Genomic DNA, 19,048 nt, shown 5'->3' with positions numbered 1-19,048 from the left:
GCGAGCGCGTGCGATATCAGGGCAATGCGATACGAGCGAGATCTTCGTGCGAAGTTGAGCTCTAAACAGAGGGGTGTTCGAAACTGGTATATTGCAGTGTCGTAGGCAGATATTTATAGTAAGTCGAAGTGAGTATAGTAAATGCGAACTCGTAAGGTAAAGTAAATCGATATCGCGCCAAGACCGTAACATAGAAAGATAAAGAGAAGACCACGCGCAGAGGTGCTCGCAGACCGCGAGGTTCTGTCGTGCCGCGGTTGCGAGACAAAGCGATATTTAGTAAAGAGGTGTAGCGGTGAGACGAGGTAAACTCTAGGAAGGTGGAGGGGCAATGGATCACGGGACCTGTACTACCCAATAAGCGCACGCGATAAAGCTCTCTGCGATATCGCGTCGCGGAGCTGCTTGTGGTGCGGTCCGTGCGGTCGATGCTTGCGAGGCGTATGGCGAGAGCTTGGCGAGGTCTTTGCGGGTGTAGCAGGCTCGAGGTCGTCGTGCGATACGCGTGGGGGCTGAGTGAGATGATGCGAGGCGATGACTGGGGGGGTGTGAGACAAGACCGCGTCGGCCCGATACCGTAATGCTGAGGTCGTAGTGGGCATCGGAGGGATCGCTCTGGGCGGCGGGGCCACAAGGCAGTCTCTGGGGTATCTCCTGAGGTCAGCATGCTCGTGCTCGTAGAACTGCGAAAAACGGGGTCCCGGCGCTTAGAGGGGTGGCGCGCTCATCAGCGCAAAGATCCTGCATGCAAAGATAGACCCAGAATGGCTTGTAAGCTATCCTGACAGCGACACCCCTCTCCGCATAGCTGACTTTGAAGTTCAAGATGTCCTACGGGCTGAAGGAGAAGATGAAGAAGGTGACGTGCACATAGAGGGAATGGACAATGAGGAGCTCTATGGAGAATACCCTGCAGAGGAAGATTAGAGGGAAGAGGGAGCTCTCTGGCAGATAGATCCATACTTTTACTAGGGGAGATGTAATAATTTATGTTGTCAAAATCAAAGTCCTCGGGTTCTTGAGTCAATTAGGGAGGATGAAAATTAAGTGATGAGCAAGTAGTCTTAAGAGTGCTCACATGATCTAGCGAGATGGTGGCCCACACTCTACGCTTGTCAGGGAGGGGAATCTCTGTGAGGGCAGAATGCCCACACAGCCAATGTGGTTCGATAATCTCGGGCTCAGAGAATTTATTGAAATTCCAAGTCCTGATCCCTAGGTCTGTTTCCCTGGCACGATTGAGTGATATGCACATAATATGAAAATGATGAAACTCACTTACCAGTCAGACCATGGCATAGCCGGCAGATCATTCCTCTTGAAATGCACAATGATTATGAGGGTTGTTGATAGTGGAGGGAGGGTGACATTGTGGCAGTCGTGTTGCACATGGAAAATGCTGTGGATACGCACCGCTTGCCGGCCCTCAATGAAAGCATACAAGGTGCCTTTCCCTTAATAGGAGATACACATACCAAATTGTGTACCATTGACCAAGAGGTGCAAGAAAGAGGTGGTTGTCATACCTATAAAAGGCTCACCAGAATGCCAGTCATCTGTATTAGAGACAAGATTCACCTGAGATCTCCAGACCATCCACAAGTATGCAAAGATGAGGCAATAGACGTCGGTGCGGTCAATGTCAATTAATTTCAGGTCTGCACAGGTTCCTTGCCGAGGAAGCTCAATTGTGTAAGAATCTAGAGTTCAAAAAATGAATTAGCAATGTTTTATGCCACACAGCAGCCGACCTGTTGATTCCTGCTAGTATCTGCAACTTGCAATCATGCTAAGCAGAGATCCTCTCATACAATGCTTCTTGTGATTCCCCTTGAGGTGATTCCAAAGGTTCTCGATTGCTACCAAGTTGTCTGCAGTTTTGTTGTTGAGGTCCTCAAGAGAGCATATCTATAGATCCTTATAAGCAAACTAACCTAATCTGCATACTGAAAGGAATACACTTACCAAATCATGGATCAGGATGTTCTTGATCCAGCTCCACATCATGGTGGATTCAAGCTCTCCCCTAGTATGTCTGTTGGTGTTGACTTTGACGAGTCATCCATTGTTTGGCCTCAGGTCCAAACAACCAGAAGCCGTAAACAGGGCCTAGATGATAAATAAACAAATCCCTGTGTGTGAGGAGATGAAAATTTGGGGGTTAGATGACAATGCATGAGTGACCATGCCTGACAGGCACGCACATAAAGTTCTTGAGCCCACCAAGCTTCGTCCAGCATAATGGACTATGCATCCAGATCCGAATGGCGGCGCACACACCAAGAACTGCCTTGAAGTGCTGTTGATAATTCCAATCCATGGATAAGTTGTCCATGGGAAGGCTTTTGAGATCTAGGTCCTCACCAGGCTGTTGGGAAAGGTGAGCACAATATGCTCTCCGACATTTTCGCAGGAGTCTCTCTGTCTTGTAGAACACAGCTCCGGCATTTGTCCTTAGGCTTGCTTTAGGGGAATCACAATCAGGAATCTCTCCGTTGTGCTCCCACATACAATACAATGTGACGGGCAGTACAGTCGCCAAGTTGCACTATTGCTCAGCCTTCAAAGAACCTGAGATCTGTACCAAGAATAGGTAAGATTTTCTCTTCGCATGATGAGGGAACTAGAACCTTAGACGGCACTCAACCAATCGTAGATGGCCACCAGATGGAGCCCAGGAACTTCTCCAGCTTCTTCCATGGGTCGTTGGTCCGACTCCAATGCATCAGCATCCCACCAACCACTATTATCTGCTGTATGATATGCTTGACCTCCCCTAGAAGTTCCCTGGCATGTTCAGTAATGATGGACATCAAACAATGGTAGAAAAGAAATCTTACCAAGAAAGACAGCGTGCATAAAATCTACAGGTGAATCACATGCTAGCATCCATCCAGGGAGCGCAGTGAGGTTTGACCAGCTAACTGCATGCTGCTCCTCGATTCACTCACATTCCTGAGGACTGGCATTTTTCCACAAGTAAGCATGCTTGACAAAGCAGTACAGTAGCGTTTCTTGGGCCAAGAAACACTTGGATCTGGGATTGTTGAGAATGGTGACATAGATGGTGCTGGTGGAGTACGCATGTGAGCACTTTGTTGGTGAGAACCTGGAGAAAACTAATCAACAAATAGGATGAAGGGGAACTCGCGTGGACATACCAGTCGATGTTGATGGAGAACAGCAAACCACACGGTAAGGATATGAACCGCTGCCATTTCTCCTCTACTAACACATCCTCAACACCCCATGTAGACACGGCGCTAGTGACCTGTCGTCATTCGAGGCCCCAAGACACAACCCACCAGCGCCAGCCATCGCTTATGTCGCCAAGAACCTCAGGGAGATTTTCATACGCATTGAGGGGCTCGGCCAGTTGATTGATGGGCTCAGCCTTGCCGGCGTCGTCTGCTCCTGGTCTCCTCCAATGTTGAAATTCTTGGTACTTGCTAGGGCGAAGCAGAAATTGTTGGAGCATGGGCTTGATGGGCACGGTTGGAAGGACTTTATGGGGCATTCTTTTGTGGCTGCCATCAGTGAGTACCTTGGCATCATATAGAAGGCCCGAGCACTCAGAATTGTAGCAAAAGGGACTCTTGAGTTCATACAAAGTGTTCAGCGCATGTCATGCCCAGCAAATGTCACAGAGAAAATAGTATACCATGTATTCATTGGCATCGATACGCAGCCGTCGTTTTGCAGTCAAGAGTGTCCACGCCATAGTGTCGAGACCAGGCATCTCAAGCTCAGTCCTCCTTCACATAGACAGTAGCGTCTCGTGCTCAGCATCCAAGTAGGCCTTTATGGCTTCTTGCATGGATCCATGACATGCAGCAAGGAGATATGCCATGATGTAGGCATTGCAAATGGCAGGATCTTCGTCGAATGCCGGGGGGTTTGAGTCGTCATCGTTGAGATGCTCCAAGCCTGAGTCTAAGAGACACTCGAATAGTTCCCTGCTAGTCTGATACTGAGGGTCATTTTCGAGCTTGGGTATTGGCTCCTCATTTTCAGAAAGGGATAGAGTGGGCTCTGGAGTGCCAAGAAGCCCACGGGGGTCTAAATCTGAGTCAGATGCCAATGGAGCAAGTGAGCAAGTACCAGAGCGAGAGAAATGACCAGCGTCGTCGTTGTCTAAGAGAGATGCATTGTCATCTAGAGTGGATGCATTGTCATCTAGGGTGGATGCATTGTCGTCGTCAAGCCGCGAGGGTGATGGGAACATGCTGGGCAGTGCATGTGGGTCAGTACCGGCATATATGCATGCTCCTTCATCCTCATTATCAAGAAAATCTGTTCAAATGTGAGCATTGATGAAAATGAAGAGACAGAAACATTTGTTGAGGAGGAGAAAACCCACCGAGGGTGGTCCATGTCTCACCTCCCTCATATGCCCCGAAATCTTCCTGCCTCGCCTCTAGATGAGCGGGGGCCTCTGATTCTTCGCATCCTCGCTTCTGAGGGACAATAGATGTGGCGGATGTATACCCTTGTACATCGTGTTGAAGGATCGTTTGTCGTTGGAGGTGTCAGTGGATCGTACGGTGGAGCTGGTGTATTGGTGGATTGTGCGTGCTGCACTATTCACAAGGGCAGGGGTCATATCAGGTGTCTGCTTCTCTCCAGCCTGTATGCATATGTGAAAAAACGAGGGTTTATTGAGGGATAATGAGGTACAGGCAACGAGGAAATGACTAGCGTAGGACGACTTGGAAGAAATTTCGAGGCGTCCAATGACGCGCCCCTGTCACGTGTCTGTAGAAAAAAGATTAGTCAGCTGTCACTTTGGTTCGACATCGGGATATTTGGGATATATTGCGTAGATGAGATATTGCGGATATATTTCAGATATATTTGCTATATATCTGCAACATCCCCTGGGAAAAATTCGGGGTGATGTCCGGTGGACAGGGAGGGGAGAAGAGATGGGGAGGGGGGAAGAGACAGAGAGGGGGGAGGAGATGGGGAGGGGATTTGGACAGGGGGAATTGACGGTGGGGCCAACGCGATCTCTTCTCCATGCGGCCTAATCCACGTTATCTATCACAAGCCATTAGTGAAAGGAAATTGTAAAGAATTGAATCAGCACATACAACCTCTCCATCGAACCCTTCCTCAATGTAGTCCCTGACAGTGAGATCGGCTCTCGGTAATATCACTGTCGGGACTCTATCTCTCACATCGAGCACAAAGAATTTGTACGTCCTCTGACCGATGCTAACCCTATACACTTCCCTGTCCGCCGCTATTGCTAGGGTGCACACACGATGGATAACGTGCGTAACCGAATCGCTCGCAAACCATAACGTTTCGCTCTCCGGCGAGAAAGACCGACCCCCATCGGAAGTAGTCATATGCCAAATTTTAACACTTTCTTCGTGCATGAAGAGGCAGTTTTTGATGTAGTGTGTGACAGGGAGGTCGCGCAGGTGGGCCATGGGAACCCCAGTGCCCACGGAGGTTGAGTTTATCGATCCTCGGCGCTTGGCCGAGGTGACTGACTCGTCAATCGATCGATTCATGTGAATTTTGCGCCCTGTGACCGAGCGCTATCTCGCAAATGACGTTCAGCTCTGCCATAGACACTGCCGGGGTGTGTCCCCGGTGGAACTCGCCTCCTTGTCGGTCTCAAACACAGTCCTCCAGGAACCTGTCACCGAGCAATTTCGACCCGAGCACTTTAGCAGAGCTCCTGAGCGTGCGTGCACCAACACCTCAGCCGCCTTTCACGTTTAAAACTCACGCACTATTCTGCTTTGCAGAGCCTGCCGCGATGTCATTCCCGCAGGACATCCCCAACGTCTCGTCCTTGCCGCGCTCCCTGATCACAGACCACGACGGCTCGCCCACGCGCTACCGGAACGCATCCATCGATAGCGACCGCGCCTCCCATGTGCGCTACTCCCCGACCCCTCATGCAACTACAACCCCCTCGACCCCGACGTCCGCGAGCGCCAGCACACCCTCGACGTTGACACGGCCCTCCACCTATCCCTCGCCCGTCGCGAGTCCATTCTTACCTCCCCCGTCACATCCACCCTCTCCCCCCGCGACCGCGAGCATGAAGACGCCCGCGGCCGTGGCCCCGACACCTCCGGCATATTCCCCAGTCTCTCCCTCGCCCGCGGCGCGCCCCCGAGGACATATCGACGAGGCCGGCGGGGCCCACCAGCGCACCCTGACCCCAGAGGACCTCCGCATGCGCCACCTCAGCCAGGACCACAACCCGTCTCTCCTTGTCTCCCTCGACCATGACCGCCGCTCCGACCTCGCCCTCCCCATGTACCAGGCCGCGCTCATTCAGGACCACTCCGATTCCAACTTTGGCCCCACAGAAGAATTTGCCGCCGAGAAGGCGCGCCTCGGGCTCTCGGACTCTTCCCAGAACGGCATCCGCCGCTCATCCGTCACGGCGCATCGCAGGGGAACACGCCTGAGGGCGCAGCGGAGGGTAGCGCGGGCTTGCCTGACTCGCTGTTCCCCCTCCGCCGCTCGGCGCGCCAGCGCAAGCTCAGCCACAGCAACGCCGCGCCGCGTCGCCAGGGCCGCAAGATGGCGCTCCTCGAGGGCTCAGCGGGCGCCTCGCCCGCATCGCTCGCGCGCACGACGCACCCCTGCGTGAGCGGCGTCCCCGCTCTCGTCCAAGGAGCACCTCCCGGCAGCGTTGCCCCCGACGGACGCGGGCCACGACAGACCATACCTCTTCTCGCTCTACTCGAACGGCCTCTCTGCGACGATCTACGCGCGCATCCTCAGCGAGCCCCCGGATGAGGGCCAGATGTTTGAGGATCTGTTCGGTGTCGCGTCGGGCCTGGGCGCGAGGGGTTGTGCGATGTCACGGGGGTGAAGAAGTCCATTGGGATGAGCTTTGTGTCCTGGTACAGCAGCTGGCAGAGTGAGCGTTGCCCCATCGTGGCCTCCGTACCCCAGACAATCGGCTGCGGCATGTGCAGCGCAGTCAGCCTGGACAGTAGAGGGCGGGCTGAGAGAACAGAGATACACGCCGGTCTGATAGTCGACGCGCTTGACACCCTTGGTGATGAATTGCTGTTAGACTCCATGTCACCTTGCTGGGAGTAGTCCGTGGGTGGTCCGCGAGCTTGTACATGTACTGGTCGTATGGGAGCAGTGCGTGAATTGGGCGCCTGCAGGCACAGAGAGCCGGAAAGGGCGAGTGATAGAAAACAGAGTGACCAGGAGTCAGCAGAGTTAGACGAAGGAAGAAGGGAGGCTGAGTGTCTGGGAAAGGGACGTGCATGCGTAGAGTGGAGGGCAGAGACGTCGAGAGAGGGGCAGCAAGGAGGAGAACGAGAGGTACGCACCTTTGTACTACTCTGCGTGCTCATCGAGTGCACGTTTGTCGTGGACGTCCCCATTGTCCGTGCTTGTCTCCTTTCCCAATCTGTCTCTCCGCTACGGCCGCTGCCGTGAAGAGCGAGGGCCGAGGAGGTCGGGAGGTCAAAGGGAAGAGGGGTCGAACATGTTTGAGGTCGAGCGGTTGCAAGGTATAGCGTGTGCGGGTTTGATGAGCCTAGAAGGGGAGAGGTTATAAGGATGTGAGGACGAGGGGTCCAGCTTGCAAGCCAATTCAGAAAAACACAGTGGATAGAACGTTAAGGCAATGGATGACAGTGCTTTCGAACATGCAAGCTTTCTCAGGGCCTCAGAGGAGGCCCATCGTCTGCTCGCAAAGTCGAGTGCATGAAAGAAGGAGTATTTTATAAAAAATACATAGACGTGCTCGCTTGAGGGGTGGGTGTCTTCTCAAGTTGATGGTTATAGGCTATTGCTCGCGCGGAGGGGCGTTTGGACGCAGTGTTAGGTTGTGGTTGGATGGAGAGCAGGCTAACCACGATCGGATCGACGCAGATCGACGTGCTTATAGAAAGGGCGCGCGTGTATCGAAAAAAGTAGCAACGAGTAAGGTACGTGTATAAGCGAGCAAAGAACGAGGAACCAAATTGCAGACAGACAAACCCCACTTTATCTCGAACGAAGGCGGTGTATCATCAACGGTACAGCGGTGGTGCATTTATCGGAGGCAGCTACGCTATTGGACAAATAAACAATATTGCGACATACACCATTCATCATCTCAATGCCGACTGAAACGCGCCAATCAGATAGTCATAATCAGGCTCTTCGGTAAACCCGAGGCCTCGTGCATAATCCAAAAGTAAAGCGAAGCAAGAAAAGGCCCCAAAAAGCTCTGAGTTACTGCACTCCTTCTTCATCCGAGCGATCTTCCTGTCTGCACCAAACAGGTTACACAGATGACTCCACGGGAGCGGTTTGGGATACCGAAGAGCATATGCCGCAGTGTATGCTAAAGATTCCAGATCATTGCGTCGAGACGGAGCTGTTTGATGGATGTCAGTGGCGTCACAAAGCCAGGAAACCGACACGTACTTTGTCCCAGTTGTATGTTGACAGATGAAAATTCCGAACTTAGATACAGAGTCCGACCGTCAACCTCTTGCCATTCCACATGACAGCCGTCCGAGTCAACATAGGGGACAGCGGACGCAAGGTCAAAGAGACACAGGGGGTGGTGTGGGCGCGCGTTCTTATATCCTATATTGAATGGCGTGATATCGCAGTGGACGAAGCCGTGCTCATGCAGTATCCGAAGGGGTGAGAGCTGCACAGAATCAGCTTACCGCTGATTGAACGTCGTTGTTATAGTGGAATAGAGGCACTTACTGTGAATGCAATCGCCGCCATTATATCTTCCGCGGGTAGCCGTATCCGTTTGAGCAGTGCAAAATCTAGAAACTTGTGTAGAGTGCACAAGAGGCGATCCATCACAAGAAGATGAACCCCATCCTGTGTGCCCGACCAGAGGACGGCCAAAAAACCTGGCTGAGGGCCAAGCTTTGCATAAACATCACCCTCTTGCGATGCTCCCGAATCAACAGGCGAGATTTTCACTGCGACCCAAGTCTCCAATTGGGTGTCCATCGCGAGACGAACGGAACCTGTGGGCTGAAGCGTCAGTGAAGACCGTTCAAATGCAATGGGCACACCTTGCCCTCCAGACTCCTCAAGATAACGAATGGAGTACCTATTGTTAATCAGGGTGAATGGCTTTATATAGAGCATGGCCTGGCAAACGATGTGGCAGGGTATATGGAATGGGATGATGCAGGTTAGCCTCGTGCTTACCAAGCGGAATAGGCCAAGCGGGCATTGAAAAGCCACGACGTGTTTTCGTTGGAGTCGTTACGGCCGGGCAAGCCGAGCTGGCTCTATACTGCCTGGCTCGCGCCAAATGTGAGTTTGACTGAGCCACACTGCGTGCACCGCACGGTTTTTCCCGGGATAAACCGTGGATAAAACCGTGGATATAAATAAAGTTTTTGTCCGGGTTTATCCACGGGAATTACCGAAACAAAAACTTAAAACTTATCCAAGGTTTTGTCCTGGGACAAAACTGTAACATAACCTTACGTTTAAGCTCAGACATTTTGTTTAAGTTTGTCCTACAGTCGTGGATAAGCAAAGTTGACAAAAAAGAAAAACAATTGTAGCGCCTGACATGCCTAAAATTTACAAAATCTGACTGCAGATTCAGACTCAAAAGGTCAAAAGATGTCTAAAAATGCCCTTTCTGGGATTTTCCCACGAGAAATTGGGACCCGCCAATTTTTTGGCAAATTTTTATGGGTGCTAGATGCCCCAAAAAAGATACATGTGACACCATGTGAAGTAAACTAGTAGAGAACTGCCTCGATGCTCATTATTGCACTTTGAGAAACAGTGCAATGACTTTTCTGCTTGCAAATAGCCCATTCCACTGCCTTTCGGGTGAACCCTCTGCAATATATATCTATAAAATGCCATGAGCGATTGAAGAAGCAGCAAATAACCTCAACAGGACAATTGTCGAGGCATTTAAGCACATGCTTCTTCACATGATCAAACCTCTCCTTATAGACCTCACAATACCAGTTTACTCATCATCTCCATTGGGTTGAGCTCACAATGGAATTTTGGGAGAAACATACAGATGTGACTGTAAGTGGTAATCTCCTGTTCAAGAAGGAAGACTTGATTCCTGACATTGGCCTGGTTTGAGAGAAGACAAGTCATGCAGCAATGCTTGTTCTCAATTGAGCACACTGGCGAGCACTTAGCCTATATGCACATCACTTTGACAATTTTTTTGGCAATAAAATATAGAAATTTTTAGCAATTTTTTGATGGATCCATATAGTACTTATTGAAAAGAGTCGATTGGTGTATTTTATGTGATTTATAGACCTTTTTTGTGGGGTCAGCCAATTTTTAGAGGTTTCTGGGTCAAAGAATTACTTTTTCTGGACTAACAGCTTATAGGATTTTACTCAAAATATTTCCACGACATCCACTCAAGCATTGCTATCAATTCTAGTATAACTGGGAAGCCCTAGAAATAGGTGTCGAAATTTATCAACTTTGCTTGTCCATGACTGTACAGTAAATCCTGGGATAAAACTCTGGATAACCTTTAACTCTTATGCCACAGGATTTATGTCACACATGAAAAATCACAGATAATACCATGAAAATTAGTGATTGATTCAGTGTTTATTACACAGCCCTTTGGGCACTGCCTGGCACCAAATGTTAGATAGCCTTTTTATTCACAATATCTCTTGACCAACCTCAACAAATATGGCCTTCTGCAAAGGCCACCTTGCTATAGAGAGTTTCTTTAAAAAACACAATGTGTAATTGTAAATACAAAGTGAAGCAGCATGGACAAAACTGGAAAAGTAACAAACAAGAACCATACTAGCAATCACAAATTATCAAGGCAATACAAAGGCTAGCTCATAGCTAAATTCATCATAATAGTGTCTAGTCTTAGAAAAATAGGGATTGTCAGTATCAGATCAAAAAATCAAAGAAAAAAATAGTAAGCTGTGCATATTGTCTGATCCTCTAATAATCTATTAACCACTGGAATAATTGTCTCTTGTAAGTGGCAGACACTGCAACAAACCACTGTTGCACCCTGCTCCAAGTGTCCAAAGCTGTGACAAACTATTATCGCACCCTATGACGAGTGTCCGATGCTATGACAAACCACTGTCGCACCCTGTGCCAAGTATCCAACACTGTGACAAGCCACTATCATACCCTGCACCAAGTGTCCAACACTATGACAAACCACTGTTGCACCTTGAGCCAAGTATCCAAAGCTATGACAAACTACTGTCACACTCTGAGCCAAGTGTCTAAAGCTATGATAAACCACTATTGTGTCCCATGACAAGTATCTGACACTATGACAAACCACTGTCACACCCCACAACAAGTGTCTGATGCTCGAGGAACAGCATGCAAGCATTGATCAAATGATTGCAAACAAGTCCACAGTCTATCTATATTTTTCAAGGTCAAGGCTGTGTATTCAATTTGTAGACTAGGGAGCACACAAATATGTATCAATATAGCTTCAAAAACTACTTAATTCATTTGCCATCAAAATCAAAAGTTTATACTATAGAGAAGTGTGGCATCAGACAATTTACAATTTGAGGCATAAAATGCATGAAAACAAATGCAAAGCTTTCTATGACAATGTTGAATGAGAATGTTGTCATCCAAGAGGGTAAAGCAGGCTGTTTGGCCAAAACAAAGAACACTATGCTCAAATTGACTGCAGATGCTCAGAAGTTAATTATCTTTGACTCTATCTTCAATGGCATACTTGCCTCTGCTCGACCATTACAACGATGACCTCAAGGCTGCCTTGGCTCACATCAGCCCCATTGCTCTTCCTACCGCAATGATCACAGATGACATCACATCTGCTCCAGATCAGTTTGTGTGACTCATACTTGCAGATTTTACTCCTATCCGGGCTGGCTGTTGTCCTCCCTCGTTGCAGCAATGATTGGTCAGTGAGAGCAGAGTCAGTGAAAGCAGAGTCAGTGGGATGCTCAACATATGCCAACAAAGTTCCCAGCTCAATAAAGGAACATGAAAAAGCAGGGCACTAAAATATAAGTGGGCAAAAAGCAGGAGATCAGATAGCACATGTTAACATACAAATGACAGAAGAGCATTGATAGCAAAAAAGGATCCCAAGAAACATAGCAACATGTGCACAACCATCGATCAAATGATTGCAAAAGAGTCCATGGTCCACCTATACTTTTTACAAAGTACCTTTCCAACACTATACAAAGTGCACAGTATGAGTGAGTGTGCATTAAGACTAAGTTTCACATACTGTCATCTGGAAAAACACCCCCTTGTATTAGCTCTGGATTATATCTAATAGTGTCTAAAAGTATCTAAAAGTGTTAATAGCATCTAAAAGTGTCTAATTTCCTAATTGGGAGCAACACATTGTGAGCATTAGATTAGTTTCTAATTTCATGATATTAGCACTAATTCTATACTAAGAAGTCTTTAATTATTAGTATAAAATAGTAATTACTACTGCTCTATCAGTAAGAAGGTAAAGATGTGGCACATTCTATACTATTTCAGCATATTACTCTCCTTTATATATGCCTATACCATTATCTTGTAGCTCTTTTGCTGACTTTCCAGCTACTTTTATAAGGGATATAGAAAGAGAGAAATGTGCATTGATGCCCCCAGCCACTTTGTTGGCAGCTTGGCAGCTGCCACAAGAGGCTATGAAGACCTAGGTACCTTGTCCTTGCACACAAGATCATTAAAATTGTCATTGTTAGCTAATGCCTGCTACTGGTCATTATAGGACACAACATGTGGGTTGGACTTAGGGATATGCTATATGCAGCCTTGTAGACCTTGTCTATTAGTACAGTGGCTAATACTGTCTTGTGCAGCACACAATCATCATCACTATTGATATTACAGTTTTTAGCACTATTTATATTGTTTATTGCCTTGTTATACAGAAGATGCTCAAACTTGGTGTTTTCCTTTAGCTATTAGGCTGTGGAAAAGACAGTCATATTGGTATGTGGTGCCAGAATAATATATTTGCCTGCCATATAGGAAATATATGCATTAAGCATATTAAGATCACCTCCAACAATCTTGTGCTTATTTATATATAGGCATGCCATACATATACTCTTGTCCCTACCCTCTACCTCACTAGTGGCTATTTGGAAAACCCCTCTCTCTTATTGGATCTTGATTATTCATAATCATGTTTTTGATCAAATTTGCAAATTCAGGTAGCATTGTCTATACTAGTAGAGTCCCATTGAATATTACACTCAATCATAGTTTTACACATTCTCAGTCCAAATTGTATAAGTGCCATAATTTATTTTTATCCTATATAAAGTGTATTATTTATTTTCCATTGGTTTATTATCTTCTTAGCTGGTGTTTAAACTAAATCCTGAAAGACCTGACTTTTTAGGTATTTATTGACCTATTTATTTATAAGATAGAGGAAAGATAAATGTTAAATAAAATCAGAAATATTGAGGTTGCTTATATTATGTCTACTTATTTAGATTACCAAGTTTGTATATTAGACCTTGTGGCTTAGTGGCTTAGAGCATCTGTCCCAGGTGCTTGCATATATGAGGTTGTTGGTTCAACTCTGGCAAAAGGCAAGTTTGTTATAAGGTATATTCTGTGTTTAGGTATTGAACTAGTGCTCTAATAGACATGACTTTATAAGAAGGCTATGAGAACTGTGATGCTTAATTTATTATGATTTTTCCGAAATTTCAAGTTATAATCAATCCTAATAATTCCTAATTTAGGAAAATTATGTCTAATTAGTACAGGTTTAGAGGGGGGGTAAGCTAAAAATGTCTAATTCTAATCGTTCTTAATTATGCATAAATAGAACTAATTAGAGCTTAATACAAAGGGGTGGTTTTCCAGATGCTGAAGATCCCAAATTTGGATTCACAGCGACATTTGACCTTGCAGCACTGACAGCAGGCCCCGACGTCTCGTCCATGACACATGTCCGATGCCTCGACACGGGTGCAAGTCACTACATGTTACCCTATTGAGAAGAATTCACAGACTTTGTCAGTATCCCATCCAAACTCATTTACGCAGCTGACAAATGTACCTTCATAGCAACTGGCCACGGAAATGTTACAGTCTTGCTCCCAAATGGGGATGACATGACCACCATGCAGCTGTCTAACGTGCTGTACACACCGTCAATTGCAATCACATTGATCTTGGCTAGTCGCATTGACAAGGCTGGATACTCTATTTATCTGAAAGGGGGGATCTGCAGGATCTCTAACCCCTCCAATCATATTGTCGCAAGAATTCCATGGTCAAACAACCTGTACAAAGTCATCAGTCAAAAAATTTTGAGAACTGCAGGTTCCACCAGAATCGCCGATGGCACCCCTCTGATACCACGTGGGGGGGACGAGGAAGCTCATGCCAACCTCGTGCTATCAGCGCAGGAACTACACCGTCGCCTGGGTCACATATCCCTGGACACAGCAAAGAGGCTGGTCAAGGAAAGAGTCATTGAAGGCATCACCCTCGACGCTCTCATCTCCGAAATGGAGCTTTGTACTGCCTGTGTGCAGGCAAAGATGACACAGGTCTCATTCCCAAAGGAATGCACCCGACCGCACGCAAAACGTTATGGTGAGCTCTTACACTCAGACTTGTGGGGCCCCGCACCTATCAATTCTCTTACTGGCTATCACTACGCGATGCCCATTATGGACAACTTCTCACAAGAGATTGTCCTGAAACTCTTATGCCCGAAGGATGAAGCCTTCAAGAATTATCTTCAACATGAGGCTTTCATGAAGGGCCATCGTGGCATCGTTTGGATCGGCATTCTACGCACCGACCGCGGTGGCGAGTACACCTCTGACACTTTTGAATCTCACCTCAGAGACAAGGGAACGGTTCATGAGAAGACTGTTCATGACTCGTCGGCACAAAATGGGACCACCGAGCGGTTCCTACGGACCGTTGTAGAATGCGGCCACGCATTGTTGATAGCATCAGGACTTCCAAGGTCCCTGTGGGGTGCAGCCATGTCATATGCCATCTGGTTGTGGAATCGGACCAGAACACGCATGCTTGAAGGCACAACGCCATACGAGAAGGTCCATGGCGCGAAGCCGGACCTGGGTGGACTCCACAAGTGGGGGTGCCGAGTATGGGTGAAAATAGAGGGGCAGAGCAAGCTCGACATGCAAGCTGACGAAGGACGCTTCGTCGGCTATAGTGCTGAAAGCAAGGGGATACTGGTGTACTGGCCGACAAAACGGAAGGTCAGCATTGAGCGCAACGTGCACTGGGACAACTCACTGGTACCAGACGTCATTATCAACGATAACAACAGCCCAAACGACAACGCACGGACACCGGTGCACTCTGCAAAGGGTGCAGGTTGCGCAAGTACACCTGGCACCCCAGACATGACGCCATCGAATGCTGTTGATGCGTCGCAGCTCAAAACCGAGTCGCGCAGGCCTACAAGCATCCCAGGAGGTCAGCAGGATGACGCGGTGCCAGCGCAACTCGACGCAAGCGCAACGAGAGGTCAAAACCTACCTATAACCCCGGATTACATCCCCAAGTGCTCCGATTCTCCTCCCAGCGTCAAAACGACGTGTCCCCGTCATACTCCCAAGCCTTCTGAGTACATCCGATGCCTTGAACGAGGCGAAGGAATGACGACAGGCAGCGCATGAGCACCAGCTGTCCCTCGCGGCATGCGAGCATCCAAGGACCCCAAACCAGACCTTGAGTCGAATCCTGTCGACAGTGCGCAGGTAGTGGCCATGGAGTCTTTCCTAGCCAATGAAGAGGCCAATGAAGAGGTCCTGGAGGAGGTAGAGATGCTAGGGAGGAAGTGGGAAGGAATAGAGTGGGCAATAGCAGCGGAAGCAACCAAGGGGATGGAACCCCACACCGTGGAAGCGGCTCAGAAATGACCGGACTGGCCGCAATGGGATGCGGCAATTCAAGACAAACTTGACCGCCTTGCAAAGCTCAACACCTAGGAGCTCGTCGACAGGCCCTTGAACACCAACGTTGTTGGCTCCAAGTGGGTCTTCAAGTTCAAGCGGGGCACGGCCGGCGAAATCACACGCTACAAAGCGCAGCTCGTTGCACAGGGTTTCATGCAGGTCCCCAGCATCGATTATGGAGACACGTTTGCACCAGTTGCAAAACTTACCTCCATTCAGATTCTACTTGCTCTTGCAGCTTGCTTTGACTGGGAGATTCATCAGATGGATGTAAAGAATGCATTCCTTAATGGAAACCTCGAGGAAGAGATCTTTATGAAGCAACCCCTGGGTTTCTCAGTGCCTGGCCTCGAAGAGAAGGTCTGTCACTTATTCAAGACAATCTATGGCTTGAAGCAATCCTCTCGGCGCTGGTATAAGAAGCTCTACAACGTGTTCCTCAACATGGGCTTTACGGTCTGTGCTGTCAAACACAGCATCTTCTACAAGTGTGATGACGAGGGTGTTTCCATCATTGCTGTCTCTGTCAACAACCTCGCTCTCTTTGCTAGTTCCTTGGCTGCCATCTTAGCTATGAAGAAAGCCCTCAATTGGGCCTTCAAGATGACAGATCTTGGCAAGATTCACTATTTGCTTGGTATCGAGATCAAGCGTGATCATAGGGCGCGGACTATTTCCCTGTCTCAGCATGCATACATCGACACAATTCTCTCACGCTTTAATCTCGAGACTGCAAATTTACTCTCCACTCCCACCGACCCAAATGCACACCTCACAATGATGTAATCCCCATCCACTCTGCAGCAGTTCTCCGGGATGCGCAATGTTCCATACCAGGAACTTATTGGATCTGCCATGTATGCTGCCATTGCTGCTCAACCCGATATCTGTTTTGCAGTGTCATATCTTTCACAGTTCATGCAGAATCCTGGATGTGCTCACTGGGAAGCCGCAAAGCGATTGCTGAGGTATTTGAAGGGCACACAAGAGTTATGGCCAACTTTTGGGAAGGAGCAGCGGGGGATTGAGGGATTCTCAGATGCTGATCATGGGGGTCAGGAGCACAGATGCTCAATCTTGGGTTATGTTTTTCTGTTCGATGGTGGCGCTATGTCTTGGTCTTCCAAGAAGCAGTCAATTGTTGCTCAGTCTAGCACCGAGGCGGAGTATGTCGCGCTCGCTCACGCAACAAAGGAAGCATTGTGGATCCATATGTTCTTAGGCAACATCTTCTCCCCTCTCACCACACCTACCATTCTCTATGGCGATAATCAATCCACCATTGCCCTTGCCAAGAATGATGCCTTCCATTCTCACACGAAGCACATTGACATCCACTATCATTTTATCTGCGACATTATCAAGAAGAACTTCATTGAGCTATGCTACTGTCCTACTGGCGAGATGGTGGCTGACGGATTTATTAAACTGCTGGCTCAACAGAAGATTGAGAAGATGATAGAGCTTATTGGACTTTACTTCAGGAGATTTAAGGGGGTGTGTTGGACTGAAGCAAATCGCCTTCATCATCTCTTTCTTATGATTTACTTATTGCTTACTTACTTGATGAGCTTGGAGATTGCCGAAGTACTATATAGTTCTCAGCCACTGCGCTTGTAGTTACTGACGCCTTCGGTGTCAGGCTTCCCTCAGTGATCTACACAGATGCTGAGGTGAGCCCGCTTCTTCTTAAGACATAGATGTCACTTTTACTTACACTTCTATCATGTAGTAATACTTCTAGGTACTTACCGATTAAATATATAGTAATCTACACAGATGCTGAGTAATACTTCTAGCCCATATCTCAACACTTCTCCCTTGCCATTTTGTTCCCTCAGTTCTCTCTTTGCAAGACTGAGGTTAGTTTAATATTTCTTACTTCACACATCACACAAGCTAATAGTCCCTGTAGAATACATTCTTATTGTGTCCTTACAGGTTAGCTTACTTACTTACTTACCCCTCAGTTCTCTCTTCACAAGATGAAAATACATTTCTACTGTGTCCTTACAGCCTTGACTGAGCACCCAAGATGGTCCCTATGTCCGACAATAGTAAGAGTCCATTGAGGGGCCCATTCCTCAGCTAGGTGGGATGCTTTTAGAAAATGCCAAGCTGATGTTGTCTCCTTGAGTTGTCTCTAATTCTGCACATCTTTCACTCACCTCCCTTTTTGAAAGCTTGAAACCTGAGCTCAAAATTTATAAACCAGCTTCCAACTCTCAAAATTATGGCAATGCACTTTTATCCAAAATAAGTATATAAGTGAGTACATACATAGCCTGTTTAGCAGCCATAATATAAGAATGGTAAGAGTTGACATTGATCTTCTCACTTGATGAAACTCCATGATTTATGTTGTCAGTCAAAGAATATTCTAGCTTCCGAACAATGTCTCTTCATTCACATAGTACCCATGGAGTCGAATATGCACAGCCATCTAACTAGGGTAGCAGATGATCACTATAAGTATAGTTTTCAGCATGTGTAGTACAACACCACATAAGGCTTCACTCATCATTCGTTCTATGCCCAGAAGAAATTCGAAGTCACGGTGTCCGCAAGAGAGCTAGCCGGAAGATGCGGAAACGCCAAAAACAAGTTGTAGACTAAGTTGCAGCAACGCCTCAGTGACTCTACGAGGTCGATGGGTATGCGCCTGGTCATATTTATCCAGCTTCAAAAACATCATTTGACCGTGTACCCTCCGATTGGCGGGGAGCATATCAACGGAAGACGGCAAAGTCACTTTGATTGAGACTTTGAATCTGACGTTACTATCTGAATCCTTGGACGCGGGTCGGCAAGCCTCGCGCACAGTTAGAGGAGAGCTGTAGATATGGTTCCGTATCTGATTCTGTTTTGTGCATTGAACTGTTTTTTCACATTGTATATATCAGGTGTTCAAGAAACGAACCAAGGTGTCTATCGCGAACTTGATTCTGACCTGTTTCATCTGTCCAAGTCATCGGAGCGGTGACTCGACAATCTGTTGTGGGCCTCACAATGCCCATCTGTGCACGCCTACCAAGAGCCACAATGCGGATGACAGACCCTTTCCAGAAAGTAATATGCTCGTCCGCGTCATCAATAAACTTCAGCACGTCCTTCCTCACCCATCGAAGCCA

General features: G+C 47.7%; 7 protein-coding genes across 7 annotated transcripts; 2 read left to right on the top strand and 5 right to left on the bottom strand.

Annotated features, from left to right (window-relative positions):
• Positions 1-350: 350 nt before the first annotated feature.
• On the bottom strand, positions 351-3,517 carry HETIRDRAFT_120128 (uncharacterized protein; the record flags this gene model as incomplete). The annotated part of the gene is made up of 13 exons (XM_009551958.1): positions 351-683; positions 760-831; positions 1,079-1,229; positions 1,283-1,317; positions 1,542-1,556; positions 1,579-1,700; positions 1,812-1,908; positions 1,966-2,026; positions 2,205-2,463; positions 2,648-2,776; positions 2,952-3,109; positions 3,162-3,263; positions 3,306-3,517. 13 exons carry the CDS (start codon positions 3,515-3,517, stop codon positions 351-353), a joined length of 1,746 nt encoding a protein of 581 aa, XP_009550253.1.
• Positions 3,518-3,757: 240 nt separating this feature from the next.
• HETIRDRAFT_429299 (uncharacterized protein) lies at positions 3,758-5,438 on the bottom strand (the record flags this gene model as incomplete). Its single annotated transcript, XM_009551957.1, has 5 exons — positions 3,758-4,293; positions 4,382-4,457; positions 4,544-4,627; positions 4,981-5,040; positions 5,094-5,438. The coding sequence occupies 5 exons, from the start codon at positions 5,436-5,438 to the stop codon at positions 3,758-3,760; spliced, it is 1,101 nt and encodes a 366-aa protein (XP_009550252.1).
• A 122-nt stretch (positions 5,439-5,560) lies between these two features.
• Positions 5,561-6,622, top strand: HETIRDRAFT_325078 (uncharacterized protein; the record flags this gene model as incomplete). The annotated part of the gene is made up of 1 exon (XM_009551956.1): positions 5,561-6,622. One exon carries the CDS (start codon positions 5,561-5,563, stop codon positions 6,620-6,622), a length of 1,062 nt encoding a protein of 353 aa, XP_009550251.1.
• A 130-nt stretch (positions 6,623-6,752) lies between these two features.
• HETIRDRAFT_325332 (uncharacterized protein) lies at positions 6,753-7,346 on the bottom strand (the record flags this gene model as incomplete). The annotated part of the gene is made up of 2 exons (XM_009551955.1): positions 6,753-7,145; positions 7,323-7,346. The coding sequence occupies 2 exons, from the start codon at positions 7,344-7,346 to the stop codon at positions 6,753-6,755; spliced, it is 417 nt and encodes a 138-aa protein (XP_009550250.1).
• A 744-nt stretch (positions 7,347-8,090) lies between these two features.
• Positions 8,091-9,102, bottom strand: HETIRDRAFT_164248 (uncharacterized protein; the record flags this gene model as incomplete). The annotated part of the gene is made up of 4 exons (XM_009551954.1): positions 8,091-8,359; positions 8,410-8,641; positions 8,704-8,978; positions 9,027-9,102. 4 exons carry the CDS (start codon positions 9,100-9,102, stop codon positions 8,091-8,093), a joined length of 852 nt encoding a protein of 283 aa, XP_009550249.1.
• Positions 9,103-9,713: 611 nt separating this feature from the next.
• On the bottom strand, positions 9,714-9,908 carry HETIRDRAFT_55506 (uncharacterized protein; the record flags this gene model as incomplete). The annotated part of the gene is made up of 1 exon (XM_009551350.1): positions 9,714-9,908. A coding segment is annotated over one exon (195 nt), but the record flags the coding sequence as incomplete, so codon positions are not given.
• A 5,226-nt stretch (positions 9,909-15,134) lies between these two features.
• On the top strand, positions 15,135-15,638 carry HETIRDRAFT_429296 (uncharacterized protein; the record flags this gene model as incomplete). Its single annotated transcript, XM_009551953.1, has 1 exon — positions 15,135-15,638. The coding sequence occupies one exon, from the start codon at positions 15,135-15,137 to the stop codon at positions 15,636-15,638; it is 504 nt and encodes a 167-aa protein (XP_009550248.1).
• Positions 15,639-19,048: the final 3,410 nt, after the last annotated feature.

The sequence above is a fragment of the Heterobasidion irregulare genome, assembly GCF_000320585.1.
Source record: "Heterobasidion irregulare TC 32-1 unplaced genomic scaffold scaffold_09, whole genome shotgun sequence".
Taxonomy (NCBI): domain Eukaryota; kingdom Fungi; phylum Basidiomycota; class Agaricomycetes; order Russulales; family Bondarzewiaceae; genus Heterobasidion; species Heterobasidion irregulare.
This window is presented reverse-complemented; position numbering and strand designations above follow the sequence as displayed.